Raw genomic sequence first — 19,131 nt, forward strand, 5'->3', positions numbered from 1 at the left:
TTATCATACCAATATGAAGACTGCTTGCAACATCCGGTAGGCAGCTACAACGCTGCTGCTCGAGATATTTCTTATTTTTCACCCTGCGCTGAAACAGTTGCGCTTCATCGCAACCGTCATTAGCCGTCTCAGTCCAAGGTAATGAACAGCAAAGCAGCAGTAAGACTCCACGTGGCAAGTGCCTTGACCCGAGAGCGCTAACCATTAGCGTTTCCCGAGAATAGGCCTGAGGGTGTCGCGATGACCAGTATTCAGTAAGCTTCTGACCTCACAAAGTAGCTCTTGTACCGACTACTGAGAAAGGTAACTTCTACCTGCTGAAACAGAGAACCTTCGTTCGTCATAGGTTTTGCATCCTGAACCGACGCGAAGGAGGACGTTCTCTGTATCAAGACGCCTCTTTTAAGGAGGAGGACTCATTTTGGAGAAATAAGCAAGTTCTTTCATAATGACCGTATCGTAGAGCAGCTTCCGGGATACTTTTCTGCAGTATGACAGTATGTAAAAAGTGACTCTAAGCACTATGGGACTTAACATCTGCCCGCAGCTCGTGGTCGTGTGGTAGCGTTCTCGCTTCCCACGCCCGGGTTCCCGGGTTCGATTCCCGGCGGGGTCAGCGATTTTCTCTGCCTCGTGATGGCTGGGTGTTGTGTGATGTCCTTCGGTTAGTTAGGTTTAAGTAGTTCTAAGTTCTAAGGGACTGATGACCATAGATGTTAAGTCCCATAGTGCTCAGAGCCAGCCACTTAACATCTGAGGTCATCAGTCCCCTAGATTTAGAACTACTTAAACCTAACTAACCTCCCCGAGGGAGGATTCGGACCTGCGACCGTAGCAGCAGCGTGGTTCCAGACTGAAGCGCCTAGAACCGCTCGGTCACAAAGGCCGGCCCTCACTATGTAAAGAATCCGGCTGTGGTAGTCTCTTTACACTCCTATTGTTGTCTGTGGGGAAAATCTGCGTGCAAAGTACACTGTCTGACAAAAAAGTGAAACATCCAGAAGACGTGGACGGATGTCTATGTAACTTCCTTCACGTACACACTATCGCTGCGTATGTAAATGATAAGAGTTGCAAATTTGTGTGACAGGTAGAACGTTCACCAGACTACGTTAGTGTTGTTCGTGTTTGGTATTTGTACCAGGTAGGGAGTATAAGGGGCGTGAAGAGCGTCAGATGTTGAGTGATCAGTGTGAAGGTCACAGAGATGCCGCATACTCTTCTGAGACAGCGTTACGGCATCTGTTGGTCCTTGGAAGGGGTCTCAGTGTGGGCCTCCAGTTGGCCGGCTGGTCGAATCGTGCAGTATCCAGATTTATGGATCATTCGGATGTGACAGTGGCTGGATGTTAGATTGCAAGGGAACTTGAGGGTAGGCATACCTGTCGTCGAGCTTCAGGGAGGACCGCTGTATTGTGCACCAGGCAAATCGTAACTTCGTTGACATCTGCTCACGCCACCCGAGAACACATAATGGACTCTGTACAACATTCAGTCTCATCCTGCAACATTTGCCGGCGACTAGCAGCATTCCATCCCGTGCGTAGGCCGCTGTTAACACTAACACAAACGACTGAATTTGGAATGGTGCCCTGACTGGGAAGCATGGACTGCGGGTGGCATCCCAATGTATTAAGCGATGACTCGCAGTTCTGCACTACCCTTGAATAGGCGTCGTCGGCGAATCTGACGGCGTCCTGGGGAGGAGTTCCAGTCTTCCAGTGTTTTGGAGAGGCACAGCGGTGTCACTGCCGGGGTCGTGGCTTGGGTACCATTGAACATGACTTCAGATCGCGACTGGTACTAATTGATGGCACTCTGATGGCACAACGGTGAGTCACAGACATCCTGCGTCCTCATGTGTTACGTGTAAATCGTGGTGCCAACTTTCAATGGACATTGCTTATCCACATGTGCCACGTTTTCTATGAATTTTTCTGCTTAATACAGCGCTACTCCCCTCGCTAGTTGGATCCCGAAAGCTGTCCTAGACAGAACATGTCTGGGATCAGCTCGGACGACAGCTCCGTCCTAGTACCAAGTACCCGGGATATTAAGTACAGTTTACACCATTTGTCGGCCAACTTGCCTCAGGAAAGGTTACAACCCCTTTATGAAGCTACTCCCGACCGAATAAGTGTAAGCATCCAGGCCATACAGGGTGCAGCAACATACTGATGTGTGGGCTTATCTGTATACGTCAAGTTCTTCGTAAATTTGATTCAAGTTTGTAATCAGTGAAATAACATCAAATAACCTCTCAACTAGTGTGAAGTTTCATTTCGTTTCCCCATCTACATCTCGGCGCTTCACTCTTTTTGTTAGGAAGTGTACGTCGAAATAAAATTAATGCTAAGAAATGAAATACAGATGAGTATTAACTGTAACGAAGGGATCACTATTCCGTAGATATATGTATAGGAATTTAATTAAGGTGTTTGACATCGCACAGGCGGTCATGTACGCTTTTTGGCACGTGGTGCAGGTGGCGCTTGTGATGTAATGTTACAACCAGCCTCACAGTTGACAATATATGAAAGTGTTTGTTTGCCGCCTCGTCCCTCCCTCTACTCAGATATCGATGTTACTGAGGACGTCTGATACACCTTTCAGTGTAATTGTGCCTCTTGGACCTGCCTCCTACCAATCTCCGAAGGTTGTGAGTCCTCGTGGAACAAGTTGTGGCTCCCCCTTGCTGTCTCGGAATAGCCTTTAAATCGGGCGTCTTTTCCTGTAATGGATAGCGCCCCATACCATTCAGTTATTAAATGTAAAGCTCTAGCGAAGGCAAAGAAAAAGCCGACATAGTTGAACGGTTGAAACACTACAACGTGAAAACTCAGGACGCTTTATGTAAGGCGGAGTTCATGGAAATAGTAAAGAAAAATAAGCCGCTGTTTCAACTGTGTGTTGTTGACGAGGTAGCCAAACAACATGGCCACAGGGTTCTTAGGATACCACCATACCACTACCACTTTAACGCCATCACGTGGTAACAAAAGCTTCACTGTGGCAGAAATTAAAAGACTGTTATAGGAAGCAGTGGCACAAATAACGCCAGAGAAGTGGAGAAAAGTTGTTCGCTGCACGGAAATGGTTGTTAAAGAAGCATGTACACGTGAAGTGAGTGTCGTACCAGCGCTCAGATAACAACAGTGTCGAGGAAGAAAGTGATTCTGAACTAAGCGGCATTTACACTGTGCCATAATTCGTCTTTATTTTTGTGTTTGTGTTGACTGAATGGTCACAATAAATCTCCTCTCACTGTTACGGAGTTCTCTTCTGCACAGATACGACGCTTTGCATGCACATTACAGTGACTGGCAAATACTCAAGCAGTTAATATTATTTTAATGCTGTTAGTTATTATATTTACATGTAGGATTTAAATCCATTTAAACACTCCTTACGTTTCGAATACGACAATTGAACGTGATTCATTCTGATTATTGTAAAAACAGTGCTCTTCCTGTTGCTTTTGTGCTGATGTACAAATAATAGGAACACGATATCATTTTATATACGGGAGTGCGTTTGTTTAGTCACAAGGATATAACGATCCAGTACAGCGAACTCAATGTTGCACATTAAAAGGCGGAGTGAGAAGGTAGTCCAGTAAGGAACCGCACAGCTGTTGCTGCTGCAGCCATAATGTGCGTGTACGCACATCACCCCCTTTCTAGCTGAACTATGCTTCGCTGTCAATTAGTTTCTTATTCTGATCCGGGTATATCCGTAGTAGGGATGTGATAATTCGGTTGCCCGCCACCAAGGAATGATCGTCAAAAGTCGGCACCATTCTTGTCGACTGTTTTCTGTTGCAGACTGGTGTCGCCCTCAGTAACACCTAAGTTGTGACACATCAATTGCCTTACTAAGTGTTGTTGTTTTTTCTGGTTGATCGGATGATTAATTGATTGATAATAGCATTTTTACTTATATTTAAATGCATTATGCAATAAGAGTCACGACCACAAATGCTTACTAAATGTTTTCAGTGTCATTTTTCTTCTACTCATTGCGTTGTGTCATGTTGTTGGTGTTGTTGTTGTTGTGGTCTTCAGTCCAGAGACTGGTTTGATGCAGCTCTCCATGCTACTCTATCCTGTGCAAGGTTCTTCACCTCCCAGTACCTACTGCAACCTATATCCTTCTGAATGTGATTAGTGTATTCATCTCTTGGTCTCCTTTTACAATTTTTACCCTCCTCGCTGCCCTCCAATACTAAATTGGTGATTCCCTGATGCCGCAGAATATGCCCTACCAACCGATCCCTTCTTCTAGTCAAGTTGCGCCACAAATTTCTCTTCTCTCCAATTCTATTCAATACCTCCTCATTAGTTATGTGATCTACCCATCTAATCTTCAGCATCCTTCTGTAGAACCACATTTCGAAGGAATCGAACGGATTTAATTTAATGTTAGTTGCTGCTAAGTGGCGCACTTTAAGATCATCTCTGTAACGCGCATTCACGAATCCATGTTACTTCCGTGTGAAAATTTATACCATAGCAGCTCACGCCCGTGAGTCGTCAGAACAGGAAGACAAACAATAAGACATTCTACCTCTCAGATATCTTAACGTCACAGTGCCCACGCTACTTTCCCCTTTGCCCGTGAGGTAACTGTACTTAGCTCACGGCAGAATTCACCTACATCAATGAAAATTAAATCTTGAAATACTACTGTCTCAGTAAGTATTTTTGTTTGTTATTGAGCAGAAAAATTAGACTTCTGAGAAGCTACTAACATTAGTTAATGTTTTTTTGATTCAGCTGTTAGTTGTTAGTTGATAGACACATATTATTATAAAATACGTCTGAGGACCGCTGGCCGCGCGAATACTTGATACGGCCGCAGTTTGACGAGCCGTGATTTATGCTAAAAAAGGCAAGGAACCCTCCTTCGCGACCAAACACGAAGGGAGACGAGCGGACTTCGGGTAGTTCAGTGATGCTGTCGGAAATCAGTCACGCGGGACTGGCCGCGTATCGCCAGCTAAGAGGAAGACGAAGAAGACAGATCCTAGCATATAAAACTTCGTGCGTGATTTTTTGTTTTTCAGGTTGTTCCTTCGGCTTCACTGATAGGTGCACAAGGGAGTAGGTATTGACAGTCGATTTCCAAGCAGTGAACCATAACTTTGCATTGTAACGTCGCGTCTCGCCCGCAATTAACACTGGCAGTACCTACTCACTGCACCATCTACGTACTTGTAATATAGTTGCGTACGCTCAAAGACAGAACATACGAAACTACTGAACTTGAGTACTGGTTCCTTGGTATTTCTCTTTTTTCCGAAAATTTCCTCGATTAGCAGACTCCAGCTCAGTTGTCAGTACTATAGGTCACATAGCCTCCTCAATCTTCAGCTGTAACTTTACAGCACAAGGGAGTAGGTGTTGACCGCTCGCAGTGCCTCAAGGTTACACACGGACCTTCCGGTTACAACACTTCTTCTCCTATGTTCCGTTTATTTCAGACCGTTTCTCCACCTTTTGAACCCAACTGGTTGTTAACTTTTCCCCCAAAGGTATTTGAAGATCCTTCTTGTTAGTCTTTTGTAATGTATCCTGTAAATATTTCGAAAGAATATCAGTTGTTTCTTCTTTCTCATTGATTTTGGTGTGTTTCCATGTTCTGATAAATTTCTTGTTACTTATTAATTTCCAAAATCGTGAAATCGACCTAATATTTACTTCCGATTCTTCTACCTGATTCTTATAATTTTCAAGCTTATACTTCAATACTAAGCATTATCTAGCATGTAGGCGTTCCCGCTGCGTCACTGTACTCTAATATTTCGTTTTAAAGTTTTTAGATAGTCATTTTTTATCGTAGATGTGCTGAAATATACCGCAAGCTCTTTCTACCTCGGGTATTGTTTTCTCTATAGCAGTTATATCTACACTGTTTTGTTGGATTACTTCCCGCAAATATTAGAATTTCTTTAACTTTTCCACTGCTCCAAGAACTGTTCTTCATAGCTTTGGAGCGTTCTTTATATTCGATACAAATTACGTTTTCTTTGCAAAAGTTCTTAAATGTGACGTGTTGACTGTGACTTGCATGAGATTTACTTGAATTCCTGCATTTATTTGGCTTTCAAAATACATCGCAAAATCATGTGCAAACGCTTGGCAATTTACGACAAGCCATTTATTGTTTCCCCTCGGCATGAGGTGTAATAATTTTTCTTTACATTTTTCATTCAAAATTCTCATAGTTTCCCTAAGATGCAATTAAAAAGACAATGGAAATAAGTTACTTGCGTCCGCAGCTCGTGGTCTAGTGGTTAGCGTTGCTACATCTGGATCACGTGGTCCAGATTCTACTGTCGGCCGGGTTGGGGATTTTCTCTGCCCGGGGACTGGGTGTTTGTGTTGTCCTCATCATTCTATCATCATTCATGAAAAGTGGCGAGACTGGATTGTGTTCAGATTGGGAATGTGTATGGGCGCTGATGATTGCACAGTTGAGTGCCCCACAAACCAGCCATCTTCATCATCATCATCATCATCATCATCATCATCATCATCATCATCATAAGTTGCTACCTTGTCTGACACCAGTATTTATTAATCGTTTATGTATTTTTACTTTGTGTGTGGCTGATGTTATGCTATACAAATAAGTAAATGATTTCGTCGTCCGCAAAGGTGTGGAGACGAAATTCGCCGGCTCCATCTGCAACGACCTGGTGACGTGGGACGGCTCGGGCGCGACTATCATCAGCGGCCACTTCGACCAGAGGCTGCGCTTCTGGGACGCGCGCACCGAGTGCGGCTCCAACGGCGTCCTGCTGCAGGGGAAGGTCACCTCGCTGGACATCTCCAAGGGTAAGCCGAGCGCTCACTTCAACCAGTTACAGATGTAGCTCGTTAATTTGCAGGTAGGGCAGTATTTGGAAAAAAAAATAGATATATCAAAACCATCAAGAGCTGCTGTTTTCCCATTCCTCTCCTTCATTGGTCCTCTGACTGGTTGGAGCGACCCGCCACGATTCCTCCAACCTGTTAATCTCAGAGTACCCCTTGCCCCGTACGGCCTTAGTTATTTGTTGGGTGTATTGTCCTTCTTTTCCTACAGATTTTACTCTCCACAGCTCCCTGTAGAACCATGGAAGTTATTCCCTGATGACGCAACACATTTCCTATCATCCTTTCCCTTCTCTCTGTTGGTTAGTTAGTTGATTTGGGGGCGGGAATCAAATAGCGAGGTCATCGGTCCCATCGAATTATGGAAGGATGGGAAAGGAAGTCCGCCGTGCCCTTTCAAACGAACGATCTCGACATTTGCCTTAAGCGATTTATTACGTTTTGCGAGCATCGAAACCCAGTTTGTTCTTCTCTGTGTGATGGTGCACGCAGGTGTTCCAATAACCATTGTAACATTTATTTTGGCAGATTCGCCTTCATGGATGGGACCTTACGTGCGTTCACCTGCATTTTTTTAACACGCGGGGAGTCCCATTTCTCTTGACCGCTGCAAATAACTTTCTGTCCAGATAATCAGCATGACAGCCTCTCTTATAACTTTGTTTGTTACGAAGATGTGAACTGTAATACGTTTTTTTTAAACAACACCCAGTACGTTTTTACTTGATAATCCACTTACTCTCTTCAAGACCTGTTCGAAAACGCGGCACAGTACCATTCGCGCTTATATGACGCTACTGAAAACGTTACACAAAACTGACTTCGACTGTCCCGTACTGGCATACACTGCAGATAACCCGGGGTAACGTAACTCGTCCACTTGCTGCAGTTGACAGGAGAGAAATGAAAGCACAAAGAAAATGCACACCAGTCATTCAGTCAACCGCCTTCAGCTGAAGGTTTATCTGAGTACAATATGCACCAACGAAGAGGAGGTACCAATGGTGCTCGTCTGTGGAGAATGTAACTTAGCACTCTAGTTATCTGCACAATGTGCTAGTATAGGAGAGACAAAAACAATTATGTGTTACGTTTTTAATAACGCCACATTTGCGTGGACAGTATATAGTGACACGTTTTCGAACGGGTCTTGCTGAGATGAAGTGGATTACCGTATAAAAAATGTAGGGTGAAATTTAAAAAAAAAAAGTGTTGCTCCTGTTCGTATCTTCGTGACGAACTAAGTTACAAGAAAGGCAGTCAAGTTGATTAATGTGTCCCTATTAGATGAACAACATTTGATTCAGATAATTTTTATTTAACTTTTAGTTATTTTGCATGGTCAAGATAAAACGGATACCGTGTACTGTTATTGCATAATTCATTCAGCTGCTTTATTGATGGTAATTTACTAACACGATCGATTTCGAAATTGTGAAGTTTCGTCTTCCGACGTGTTTGCGGCAGTCTTACCTCAGCCGAATCGTTGAAGTGCGTTGCCCATTTGGTTACGTTTTGGATCGCTTTTATGTTCTTCAGTACTTCGTTTGAGTTAAGATGAAAGTGTAAACCTAGAAATAGATCATTTAAAGTACATAACAACAATAAAACATCTCTTTGGATTGTCCAGTAATAGTATATAACTTTTTCAGGATTTTATTTCTTGTACGCTGTTACTGCACCACTGCCAAACAAAACGAATTAGTGCATAGTTAGGTCACTGGATTCAAGTTCGGAAGGGGTTCGGTTCCCGCCCAACTGTTGAGAATTAGCCTTTCCAAGGCTACTGTTAGTCGATAACGGCTATTGCCGATATGGTTCGTTTGGACAGGAAATCACCCCTATCCTTCTTAATGCTTGTATAATCCAAGCTCGTAATGATCTCGTCATCGACGTGGCGTTAAAACCTAATCTTCTCTTCTTTTCTTTATCCATCGGCAAATTGTTGGGGTTTCAGTGTCTAGACTGATCCCATCAGCATGTCTCCTTTTATGGTAAGATTTTTCCACGTGTGTCATTCCTCCGTACGTTTCTTGCCACTTTTTAAATTGGTAACTTATTCGTTAACTTCATTTTAAAATTCTCCAGCAACATTAAATTTCGAATTCTAACAGTTTCTCTCTTGTATATACACAGCTCTCCGACTGACTACATACAAAACAGAAGTGTTGTCTTCCGAACGTAGGAGTTCCAAGGTAGTTCTCGTTTTGTGTTGCCACTGCTATCGTACGCATTTCTGATTTGTCGTTAGTTAACTTCCTTCATATCTTTATAATTTACAATTTTTGTCGTTGCTAGCTTCATAGTATCGTTTATTGTTAAGCAGTCCAGCGTAATCCTGCCTGCCCATCTGATTTGTCAATTATTCTATATCTTATTTTGCCTTTAGCTTGTAGAACGACAATTTCTTGTACACTTCCTTCTTGTTACTTCTGACATATTCAGAAACCCTTTCACTTTCTGTGACGTCTGTCAGAAAAGTGGTAGACAGGGAGTTGAAGAAAAGGGTCAGGAGCATAAGAAGAATGAAAACTTTACGTAGACAATAAATGCTGCCATATATTAATCTACTTTCTCGCTATTATTATTCCGATTGAAACTACATTCTTCGCTTCGTAATATCAATTGTTGGTTTCCACTTCAAATTTTTGAGAAGTTTGTCGACCAGATGCATAAATATGTTAGATAAACAAGCGTAATTTTTGGTTACCCACGTTGAGACCTAGCTGTTCGTCATTGAGTATCTCCTCAAGTTTTATTTTCATTCTGTTGTGTATTATTTTAGTAGACAGTTGGTCTACGAAATGTGTTAAAAATATCGGGAATTTTTTTAATTTCGCGCGTTGTATTAGATTCGCGCGATTTTTTCTTGTTATGTTGGTAAACATGTCGGAAAGGTATTGTACACTGGTAGCCATATGGGTTGTTTAGTCTGTCATCAGTTGTCGAGTAGGTTATATCTGTTTGCTTACAGGTGGCGATCATTTATTTGTTTTAAAAATGGAATGGAGAATTTGCATAAAATTTTGCTATAAAAATGGAATAAAATGTAACAACGTTTGAGAAATGTTGAATACTGATTTCGGTGGGTCTTGTATGACAACGTTCTACGAGAAGCATAAGCGTTTCCATGATGGCCGTGAAGAAACTGAAGATGACGAACGTTCTGGACGCCACAGCACATCAGCAGCCGATGAAAAAGTGCCAAAATTGAAAGAAATGATTATGAACGATAGCCGAATCACAACCAGAGAGGTTCCTGATGGTGCTGGCATATCAGCTTGCTCATGCCATGAAATCTTTCCGGATGTTTTCGGTATGAAACTTGGGACAGCAAAATTTGTGCCAAAGGTGTTGAATTTACAGCAAAAACAGCGTCGAATGGTTGCTGCTGATGAGTCGCTAAACGAAATCAACAATGATGCAGAACTAATGAAACGTGTCATGACAGGTGACGAAACATGGGTGTCCGGGTACGACGTCTAGATCACCAAAATCGAAAAACACGCAGCAAGTGCTGTCCAATGTCTAGGTTCTGCTCACTGTTTTCTTCGATTTTAACGGCGCATTGTATCAAGAGTTCTTGCCAAAAGATCAAACGCTCAATAAGAAGTTCTACGCCGTCTGCGGGAAGCAATTAAAAAAAAACTTTGTGGCGAAACAATACGTGGATGTTGCACACGGCAATGCACCTACTCCCACTTCATTGCTTGTTCGCGAATTTTTGGCGAAAAACAACAGTGTAGTAATGCCTCAGTTCAAATGGCTCTGAGCACTACGGGACTTAACAGATATGGTCATCAGTCCCGTAGAACTTAGAACTACTTAAACCTAACTAACCTAAGGACATCACACAACACCCAGTCATCACGAGGCAGAGAAAATCCCTGACCCCGCCGGGAATCGAACCCGGGGACCCGGGCGCGGGAAGCGAGAACGCTACCGCACGACCACGAGCTGCGGACGATGCCTCAGTCTCCATATTCGCCAGATATGGTCCCATGTCCCTTTTTCCTGTTTCCGTAAATAAAGAGGACCTTAAAGGTCCCTCGGTTTACAAGCTGATATTAAAAGGGCTTTGTTGAATGAGCTAAGTGGTGTCGCAAAGATATAGTCCCATAAGTGTTTCGGGGAGTGGCGGAAGCGCTGACATGAGTGTATATTACCTAATGGGGACTGGTTTGACGGAGGTAACATTAATGTGGAAGATTAAATAAAATTATTTCCAAAAAATGTAAAAGCCCGTTGCTTTTTGAACACACCTCTACATACAGTTTTATGACAGCCCTATACCGTATCTTCATTGCTTAACATCGTTAGGAAAAGCGAAAGACGTCGTTCTGATTTCCCTTTTGTGTAACCAGGGCCAGTTATAAGTCAGACAAATGACTTTCATCGACCGTGCCTCAGCACGAGGGTAACGTGCGGGAGGGATTGGTAAACGATAGTGACACACCTAATTCTTCTTTCTCGGTCTTCACGAGGTGAGTTTTATTGGAGAAACAGAGGAAAAATGGTTGCTGAGAGAACGACCGTAAATCTTTATTATCTGTTCCGCCGGATAAACATGAGACAGCTGCTTCCGTAGGCTTCGAAATAGGCTGTGAACACAATGTACGTTAAAAGCTACACGGAGGACCAAAGCCTGCCTCTCTCTTTCTTTTTTGGTGTTTCATTTTTATTCCTGCACCGAGGGGCAGATTACCGTCATCGATGAACAGTGATCCTGTGCTTGGGCGGTGCTTCTGAATTAGGCCTCGCTGAAACTTCTTATAAATCCAAATAGCGCAAAAAGAATCACCTCAGTGACTCTTACTGAAGGTTCATTTCTATACCTACAAATAGAAAACTCAGACATCCCTGAAATTATATATATATATATATATATATATATATACACACAAATGTAGGGCAGTAGAGCAGAGATAAATCCTCAATCGAAGGATTGAATATCACAAAAATTTACCAAGTGGCTCTTAGTGGATGTGAATGGCCCTTTGACAGCAAGAGAATTCGTCCCGGAGCACAGCTCAAATTGGAGCACAGTAAGGAAGGAAACTAGACCTACTGCCCTTTCGTAGAAACCGACTCGGTACTCCCCGTAGGCTATTTCGGGAAATGACGGAAAACCTAAATTTGAATTCTGGACGGAGTTTGAACAGCCGTCATCCCGAATATGAGTTCATTTTCTTACTACTGTTCCACTTCTCTCCGTCCCATCTGGTCAAAGTCGGTCCAACAAACTGATCTGGAAGCCGACTTATCATTTCCATATATAAAAAAAGTGGTAAGAAGCAAAATGCGCGTACTATGCCAGTAAAATTTCAAAGATGAATTGAAGGCTTATCTGTCTGAATTAATAACCTTATACTTTATGAAAAACGTGGTTTTTCTAAGAATTGAGTGGACAGCCCTTAATTACGTCTTAATGAGGAGTAAGGAAACCAGCTAGGTCAGACCGCAAAGTTTGCCCTGCGTAACTGTGGGTTGAGTCCCTACAGTCATTTCTGTGCACGCAGATGTAATGACCAACACCTAATAACACTTTCTTAAGGACCAGTGTCGCCCCAGCCCCGCTTCTCTAAGGAATCGAACTACCTTGTACACAGCTGCAAACGTTTGATTACTTTAAACATGAGTTAATGTGTTTTTCAAGCATCTCAATGTTTATGACGTCACAGCCACTGAGCTATATATCGTATAAAGATATTTTTGTGGGTAAATTTAAAGGTATATGCGGATACAGTCTGCAAAATGTGTTGAGAATAAAGTGATTAGTAAAGAAGTAATAAATTAACACATTGTGCCTAATGCTGTAGTTGTACTTAAAAAACAGCGACAATGTAGTTAGCGATGAACTTTCTTCCCTATGTTTTGTAAAGGTTTGAAATTAAGACGTGTAAAACTGTTGGAAGTCGCTAAGTGCACTCATTCTCGATTACTGGATGAATATAGTCTGTGTATTCGCGCGCAGTGAGTTACGCTGCCTCGAGACACATACACAGTTTCTAACTGTAATTCCTTCTGTGTTAGATCTTTAACGTGAAATTATACGTCTTAAAGAGTAGATTAGGACCCATTTTAAATTTTTAAATTCGGTCAATGATTGTACGAAATACTGAAAGTAAATTTTTGCTGCCCCTGGAAGCCGTTAGATAGGCCACCTGCAGCTGGAACCGAGTGCCACGTGATCAGTCGTTAAATAATATACAGGTAGCTTATTAGGGCATCACTCTTCCTTCTGTGTAATATTTTAAAATTTTTTTGAGCTGTGGTCTGCAGTCCTCACCGACCCTATTCCATATAAAAGTCGTTCAGAAATTCAGCGCCCAAACTAATAGGGATAATTATGGAGACAAAAACAAACCTACTTCGCAACGCAACCAAGTGTCGGAAACTCATGTTCCTGGAGTACTTAGTGTGCAGGAGATTATTATGTGTGATTGAGGATAAAACGTTATTAAATGTTTCCAATTGCTTTGTTGTTGTGGTCTTCAGTCCTGAGACTGGTTTGATGCAGCTCTCCATGCTACTCTATCCTGTGCAAGCTTTTTCATCTCCCAGTACCTACTGCAACCTACATCCTTCTGAATCTGCTTAGTGTATTCATCTCTTGGTCTCCCTCTACGATTTTTACCCTCCACGCTGCCCTCCAATACTAAATTGGTGATCCCTTGATGCCTCAGAACATGTCCTACCAACCGATCCCTTCTTCTGGTCAAGTTGTGCCACAAACTTCTCTTCTCCCCAATCCTATTCAATACTTCCTCATTAGTTATGTGATCTACCCATCTAATCTTCAGCATTCTTCTGTAGCACCACATTTCGAAAGCTTCTATTCTCTTCTTGTCCAAACTATTTATCGTCCATGTTTCACTTCCATACATGGCTACACTCCATACGAATACTTTCAGAAATGACTTCCTGACACTTAAATCTATACTCGATGTTAACAAATTTCTCTTCTTCAGAAACGCTTTCCTTGCCATTGCCAGCCTACATTTTATATCCTCTCTACTTCGACCATCATCAGTTATTTTGCTCCCCAAATGGCAAAACTCCTTTACTACTTTAAGTGCCTCATTTCCTAATCTAATTCCCTCAGCATCACCCGACTTAATTAGACTACATTCCATTATCCTTGTTTTGCTTTTGTTGATGTTCATCTTATATCCTCCTTTCAAGACACTGTCCATTCCATTCAACTGCTCTTCCAAGTCCTTTGCTGTCTCTGACAGAATTACAATGTCATCGGCGAACCTCAAAGTTTTTATTTCTTCGCCATGAATTTTAATACCTACTCCGAATTTTTCTTTTGTTTCCTTTACTGCTTGCTCAATATACAGATTGAACAACATCGGGGAGAGGCTACAACCCTGTCTTACTCCCTTCCCAACCACTGCTTCCCTTTCATGTCCCTCGACTCTTATAACTGCCATCTGGTTTCTGTACAAATTGTAAATAGCCTTTCGCTCCCTGTATTTTACCCCTGCCACCTTTAGAATTTGAAAGAGAGTATTCCAGTCAACATTGTCAAAAGCTTTCTCTAAGTCTACAAATGCTAGAAACGTAGGTTTGCCTTTCCTTAATCTTTCTTCTAAGATAAGTCGTAAGGTCAGTATTGCCTCACGTGTTCCAGTGTTTCTACGGAATCCAAACTGATCTTCCCCGAGGTTGGCTTCTACTAGTTTTTCCATTCGTCTGTAAAGAATTCGTGTTAGTATTTTGCAGCTGTGACTTATTAAGCTGATAGTTCGGTAATTTTCACATCTGTCAACACCTGCTCTCTTTGGGATTGGAATTATTATATTCTTCTTGAAGTCTGAGGGTATTTCGCCTGTTTCATACATCTTGCTCACCAGATGGTAGAGTTTTGTCAGGACTGGCTCTCCCACGGCCGTCAGTAGTTCCAATGGAATATTGTCTACTCCGGGGGCCTTGTTTCGACTCAGGTCTTTCAGTGCTCTGTCAAACTCTTCACGCAGTATCATATCTCCCATTTCATCTTCATCTACATCCTCTTCCATTTCCATAATATTGTCCTCAGGTACATCGCCCTTGTATAGACCCTCTATATACTCCTTCCACCTTTCTGCTTTCCCTTCTTTGCTTAGAACCGGGTTTCCATCTGAGCTCTTGATATTCATACAAGTCGCTCTCTTATCTCCAAAGGCCTCTTTAATTTTCCTGTAGGCGGTATCTATCTTACCCCTAGTGAGATAGGCCTCTACATCCTTACATTTGTCCTCTAGCCATCCCTGCTTAGCCATTTTGCACTTCCTGTCGATCTCATTTTTGAGACGTTTGTATTCCTTTTTGCCTGTTTCACTTACTGCATTTTTATATCTTCTCCTTTCATCAATTAAATTCAATATTTCTTCTGTTACCCGAGGATTTCTACTAGCCCTAGTCTTTTTACCTACTTGATCCTCTGCTGCCTTCACTACTTCATCCCTCAAAGCTACCCATTCTTCTTCTACTGTATTTATTTCCACCATTCCTGTCAATTGCTCCCTTATGCTCTCCCTGAATCTCTGTACAACCTCTGGTTCTTTTAGTTTATCCAGGTCCCATCTCCTTAAATTCCCACCTTTTTGCGGTTTTTTCAGTTTTAATCTACAGGTCATAACCAATAGATTGTGGTCAGAGTCCACATCTGCCCCTGGAAATGTCTTACAATTTAAAACCTGGTTCCTAAATCTCTGTCTTACTATTATATAATCTATCTGATACCTTTTAGTATCTCCAGGGTTCTTCCATGTATACAACCTTCTTTCATGATTCTTAAGCCAAGTGTTAGTTACGATTATGTTGTGCTCTGTGCAAAATTCGACCAGGCGGCTTCCTCTTTCATTTCTGTCCCCCAATCCATATTCACCTACTACGTTTCCTTCTCTCCCTTTTCCTACACTCGAATTCCAGTCACGCATGACTATTAAATTTTCGTCTCCCTTCACAATCTGAATAATTTCTTTTATTTCATCATACATTTCTTCAATTTCTTCGTCATCTGCAGAGCTAGTTGGCATATAAACTTGTACTACTGTAGTAGGCGTGGGGTTCGTATCTATCTTGGCCACAATAATGCGTTCACTATGCTGTTTGTAGTAGCTTACCCGCATTCCTATTTTCCTATTCATTATTAAACCTACTCCTGCATTACCCCTATTTGATTTTGTGTTTACAACCCTGTAGTCACCTGACCAGAAGTCTTGTTCCTCCTGCCACCGAACTTCACTAATTCCCACTATATCTAACTTCAACCTATCCATTTCCCTTTTTAAATTTTCTAACCTACCTGCCCGATTAAGGGATCTGACATTCCACGCTTTATTGTTCTCTATTTGTGTGGCTGCTGCAAGAATTCTGACAAGTTCCTCCTCTGAGTCAACAGGGGCAGAACACATCTCGGCTTTCATGTAGCCCCAAAGAGAGAAGTCTGATGGGGTGAGGTCCGGGCAGCTTACAGGCCTATGTACAGCTTCTCCTCGGCCTATCCTTCACTGTTGCAGCTGTCAGGGAGACTCTAGCGGCCGTCACGAAATAGGCACCTAAAGATCACCTCAGTTAGCGATAATTTCAAATGTTAGTAAAAATCCCTATATTTAGTCTACAGTATGATGGTGCAGTTGCTAAAAGGAAATTTGTGCCTCCTGCTACGAAAACAAAAATAAAAATTAACGTTACAAGGAATTTTGAAGAAAAATATTTTTTTTTTTACTTCAGCCTCTGGAAAGAACAGACCGACTGTCATATTTGGACTGAAAGTAATATATGGACCTTCTCAAAGTTTATAGATGCATGTGATACATATTTTATAGTGAGAATATAAAAGAATTATGAGATAGAAATTAAGAGCCAGAGTACGTCTGTAGCCGCACAATTCTCTGGTGGCCTCGTTGCTGCTACTGGACAGTTGCCAGAAGGGTCCGTGAGACAGGACTGTGTGCCAGCACAGTAGCCGTGTGCATCTCACTCACCCCTTCCGTTAAAACGGAGCGTTTACAATGGTAAACACAACACAGACAATGGACACAAAGTCAGTGGGCTAATGTTGTCTCCACGGATGAATCCGGCTTCAGTCTACAATCCGATTCTCCGCGGGTCTTCAAATGGAGCGACCATAGGACACAATACCATCCCCGAAACACCAGGGAAAGGGTCATATATGTTGGTGGAGGTGTACTGCTGAGTTGGGCAGTGATCACGCACGATACCTGCGCACCTCTCGTGTGTTTAACACTGGTTCCGTGAATGCCCAGAGGTACAGACAGGAGAGCCTAGAGCCCTATGTTCAACCTTTCAGAGGTGCTGTTGGCCCTCATTTCATGTTTATGTACGACAACGCAAGACCACACAGGACCCAAATAGTTAATGAATACCTGCAAAGCGAGGATGATCACCACATGGCTTGGGCCACCTTAATCACTACATCTGAATCCTATTGAAAGTGATTGGGATGATCTTGGGAGGGCAGTTGCAACACGCTACCCCTCCCTCCCACCCAGAACCATTGTTGAGTTAAAAACCGCTGTGGAGGAGACACTCCTGAACTCACTTGTCAACTATATGCTCACTGCATGCTGTTTGTCTGCCCCAGGTGACCACAAACCGTACTAGTAAAGTTTTCACAGCCATTTTGGAACCTTTGATTTGGACCACATTGGACTCATGGCTATTACTTATGCTAATCAGTGGCGTTTGATGATGATGATGATGATGATGATTGGTTTGTGGGGCGCTCAAAAGCAGTCATCAGTGCCCGTGCAAAGTCCCAACTTTTTCTCAGTCCAATTTCTTACACAATTCAGTATAGCTACTGCCACGAATGATGATGATGATGATGATGATGATGATGGTGATGGTGGTGGTGAAATGAGAACACCAGAAACACCCAGTCCCCGGGCAGAGAAAATCCCCACCCGGCCGGGAATCGAGCCTGGGACCCCATGATCCAGAGGCAGCAACGCTAGCCACTAGGCCACGAGCCGCGGACATCAATGGCGTTTGAATTGTTGTTTTTTACAAATGACTGTCCCACAGTAAACTACATTCACACCTATTTTCATATAAATCTCTCCAGAATTTCCTTAATTTTGTCCACCAGTGTAGTTGGACACAGTAATACGAGGAAGCCTAAGTTTCAGAATGGTAGCTGCTATTTAGTTCTAAGTTCTCCTTATAACTGGAGTTTTGTTTTTGTTTTCCTCTGCAGATGGCAAGTACCTGCTGGCCTGCACGCGGGATGACAGCCTCAAGCTGCTGGACCTGCGAATGAACCAGGTGGTCACAACGTTCACGTAAGTGTCCTCTCTCATTTATCTTCACCTTCTTTCTTCTCCTTGTTTCCTAACTTTCCAGGCTCTCTCTCTCTCTCTCTCTCTCTCTCTCTCTCTCTCAGCCGGCCGGTGTGGACTAGCGGTTCTAGGCGCTACAGTCTGGAACCGCGCGACTGCTACGGCGCATGTTCGAATCCTGCCTCGCGCATGGATGTGTGTGATGTCCTTAGGTTAGTTAGGTTTAAGTAGTTCTAAGTTCTAGGGGGACTGATGACCTCAGCAGTTAAGTCCCATAGTGCTCAGAGCCATTTGAACCATTTTCTCTCTCTCTCTCTCTCTCTCTCTCTCTCTCCCTCTCTCTTTCTCGCTCTCCCTCTCTTCTTTTTTACTTTCTATAATGCAGTCTTACAGGTGTCATATTTTGACATTAAGAAATACAATGAAACACCGATTTCCCATATCCACACCAAATTACTCTTCTGCCGTGTCTCAGATATTTGCATGTGCCACTTTAGTATGAACGCTTGGCTACAACCATGGATGTTCGTAATTCATCCTGGAAAAAATTCATACACTTACCTCTTACCGTATGGAGATGATTAGGATAGGAGTGAACTCAAGATGGGGTGGAGATTGTAATGCCTTTATTGATAGTAAATCGGTTTTCCCTCGGGGTTGGAATATGTAGAGAAGTTTATCGGTCAGGTCCAGTTCTGCAGTTTAGTCAGTGTTGAAGTAATGAATAATAATTATTAATCACCCTGAGAATCCTGCTTCCTCTGATCACATACACTATGTATCCGGATACCCCCCAAAACATACATTTTTTTACGGTAGGTGCATTGTGCTGCTACCTACTGCCAGGTACTCCATAGTAGACATCGTGAAAGAGCAGAATGGGACGCTCCGCGGAACTCACAGACTTGGAACGTGGTCAGCTGATTAGGTGTCACTTGGTCACTTGTGTCATACGT

The 19,131-nt window shown here is 42.7% G+C and overlaps 1 protein-coding gene across 1 annotated transcript in view; it reads left to right on the forward strand.

Moving 5' to 3' along the window:
• Positions 1-19,131, forward strand: part of LOC124802711 (autophagy-related protein 16-1-like) — a 125,550-nt gene that overhangs the window by 64,053 nt on the left and 42,366 nt on the right. Inside the window, exons 2-3 of the mRNA XM_047263674.1 lie at positions 6,660-6,839; positions 18,094-18,178. Of these exons, the coding sequence (XP_047119630.1) occupies positions 6,660-6,839; positions 18,094-18,178 (265 nt within the window). The remainder of the gene's footprint in view (positions 1-6,659; positions 6,840-18,093; positions 18,179-19,131) is intronic.

Source organism: Schistocerca piceifrons, chromosome 6 (genome assembly GCF_021461385.2).
Source record: "Schistocerca piceifrons isolate TAMUIC-IGC-003096 chromosome 6, iqSchPice1.1, whole genome shotgun sequence".
Lineage (NCBI taxonomy): Eukaryota > Metazoa > Arthropoda > Insecta > Orthoptera > Acrididae > Schistocerca > Schistocerca piceifrons.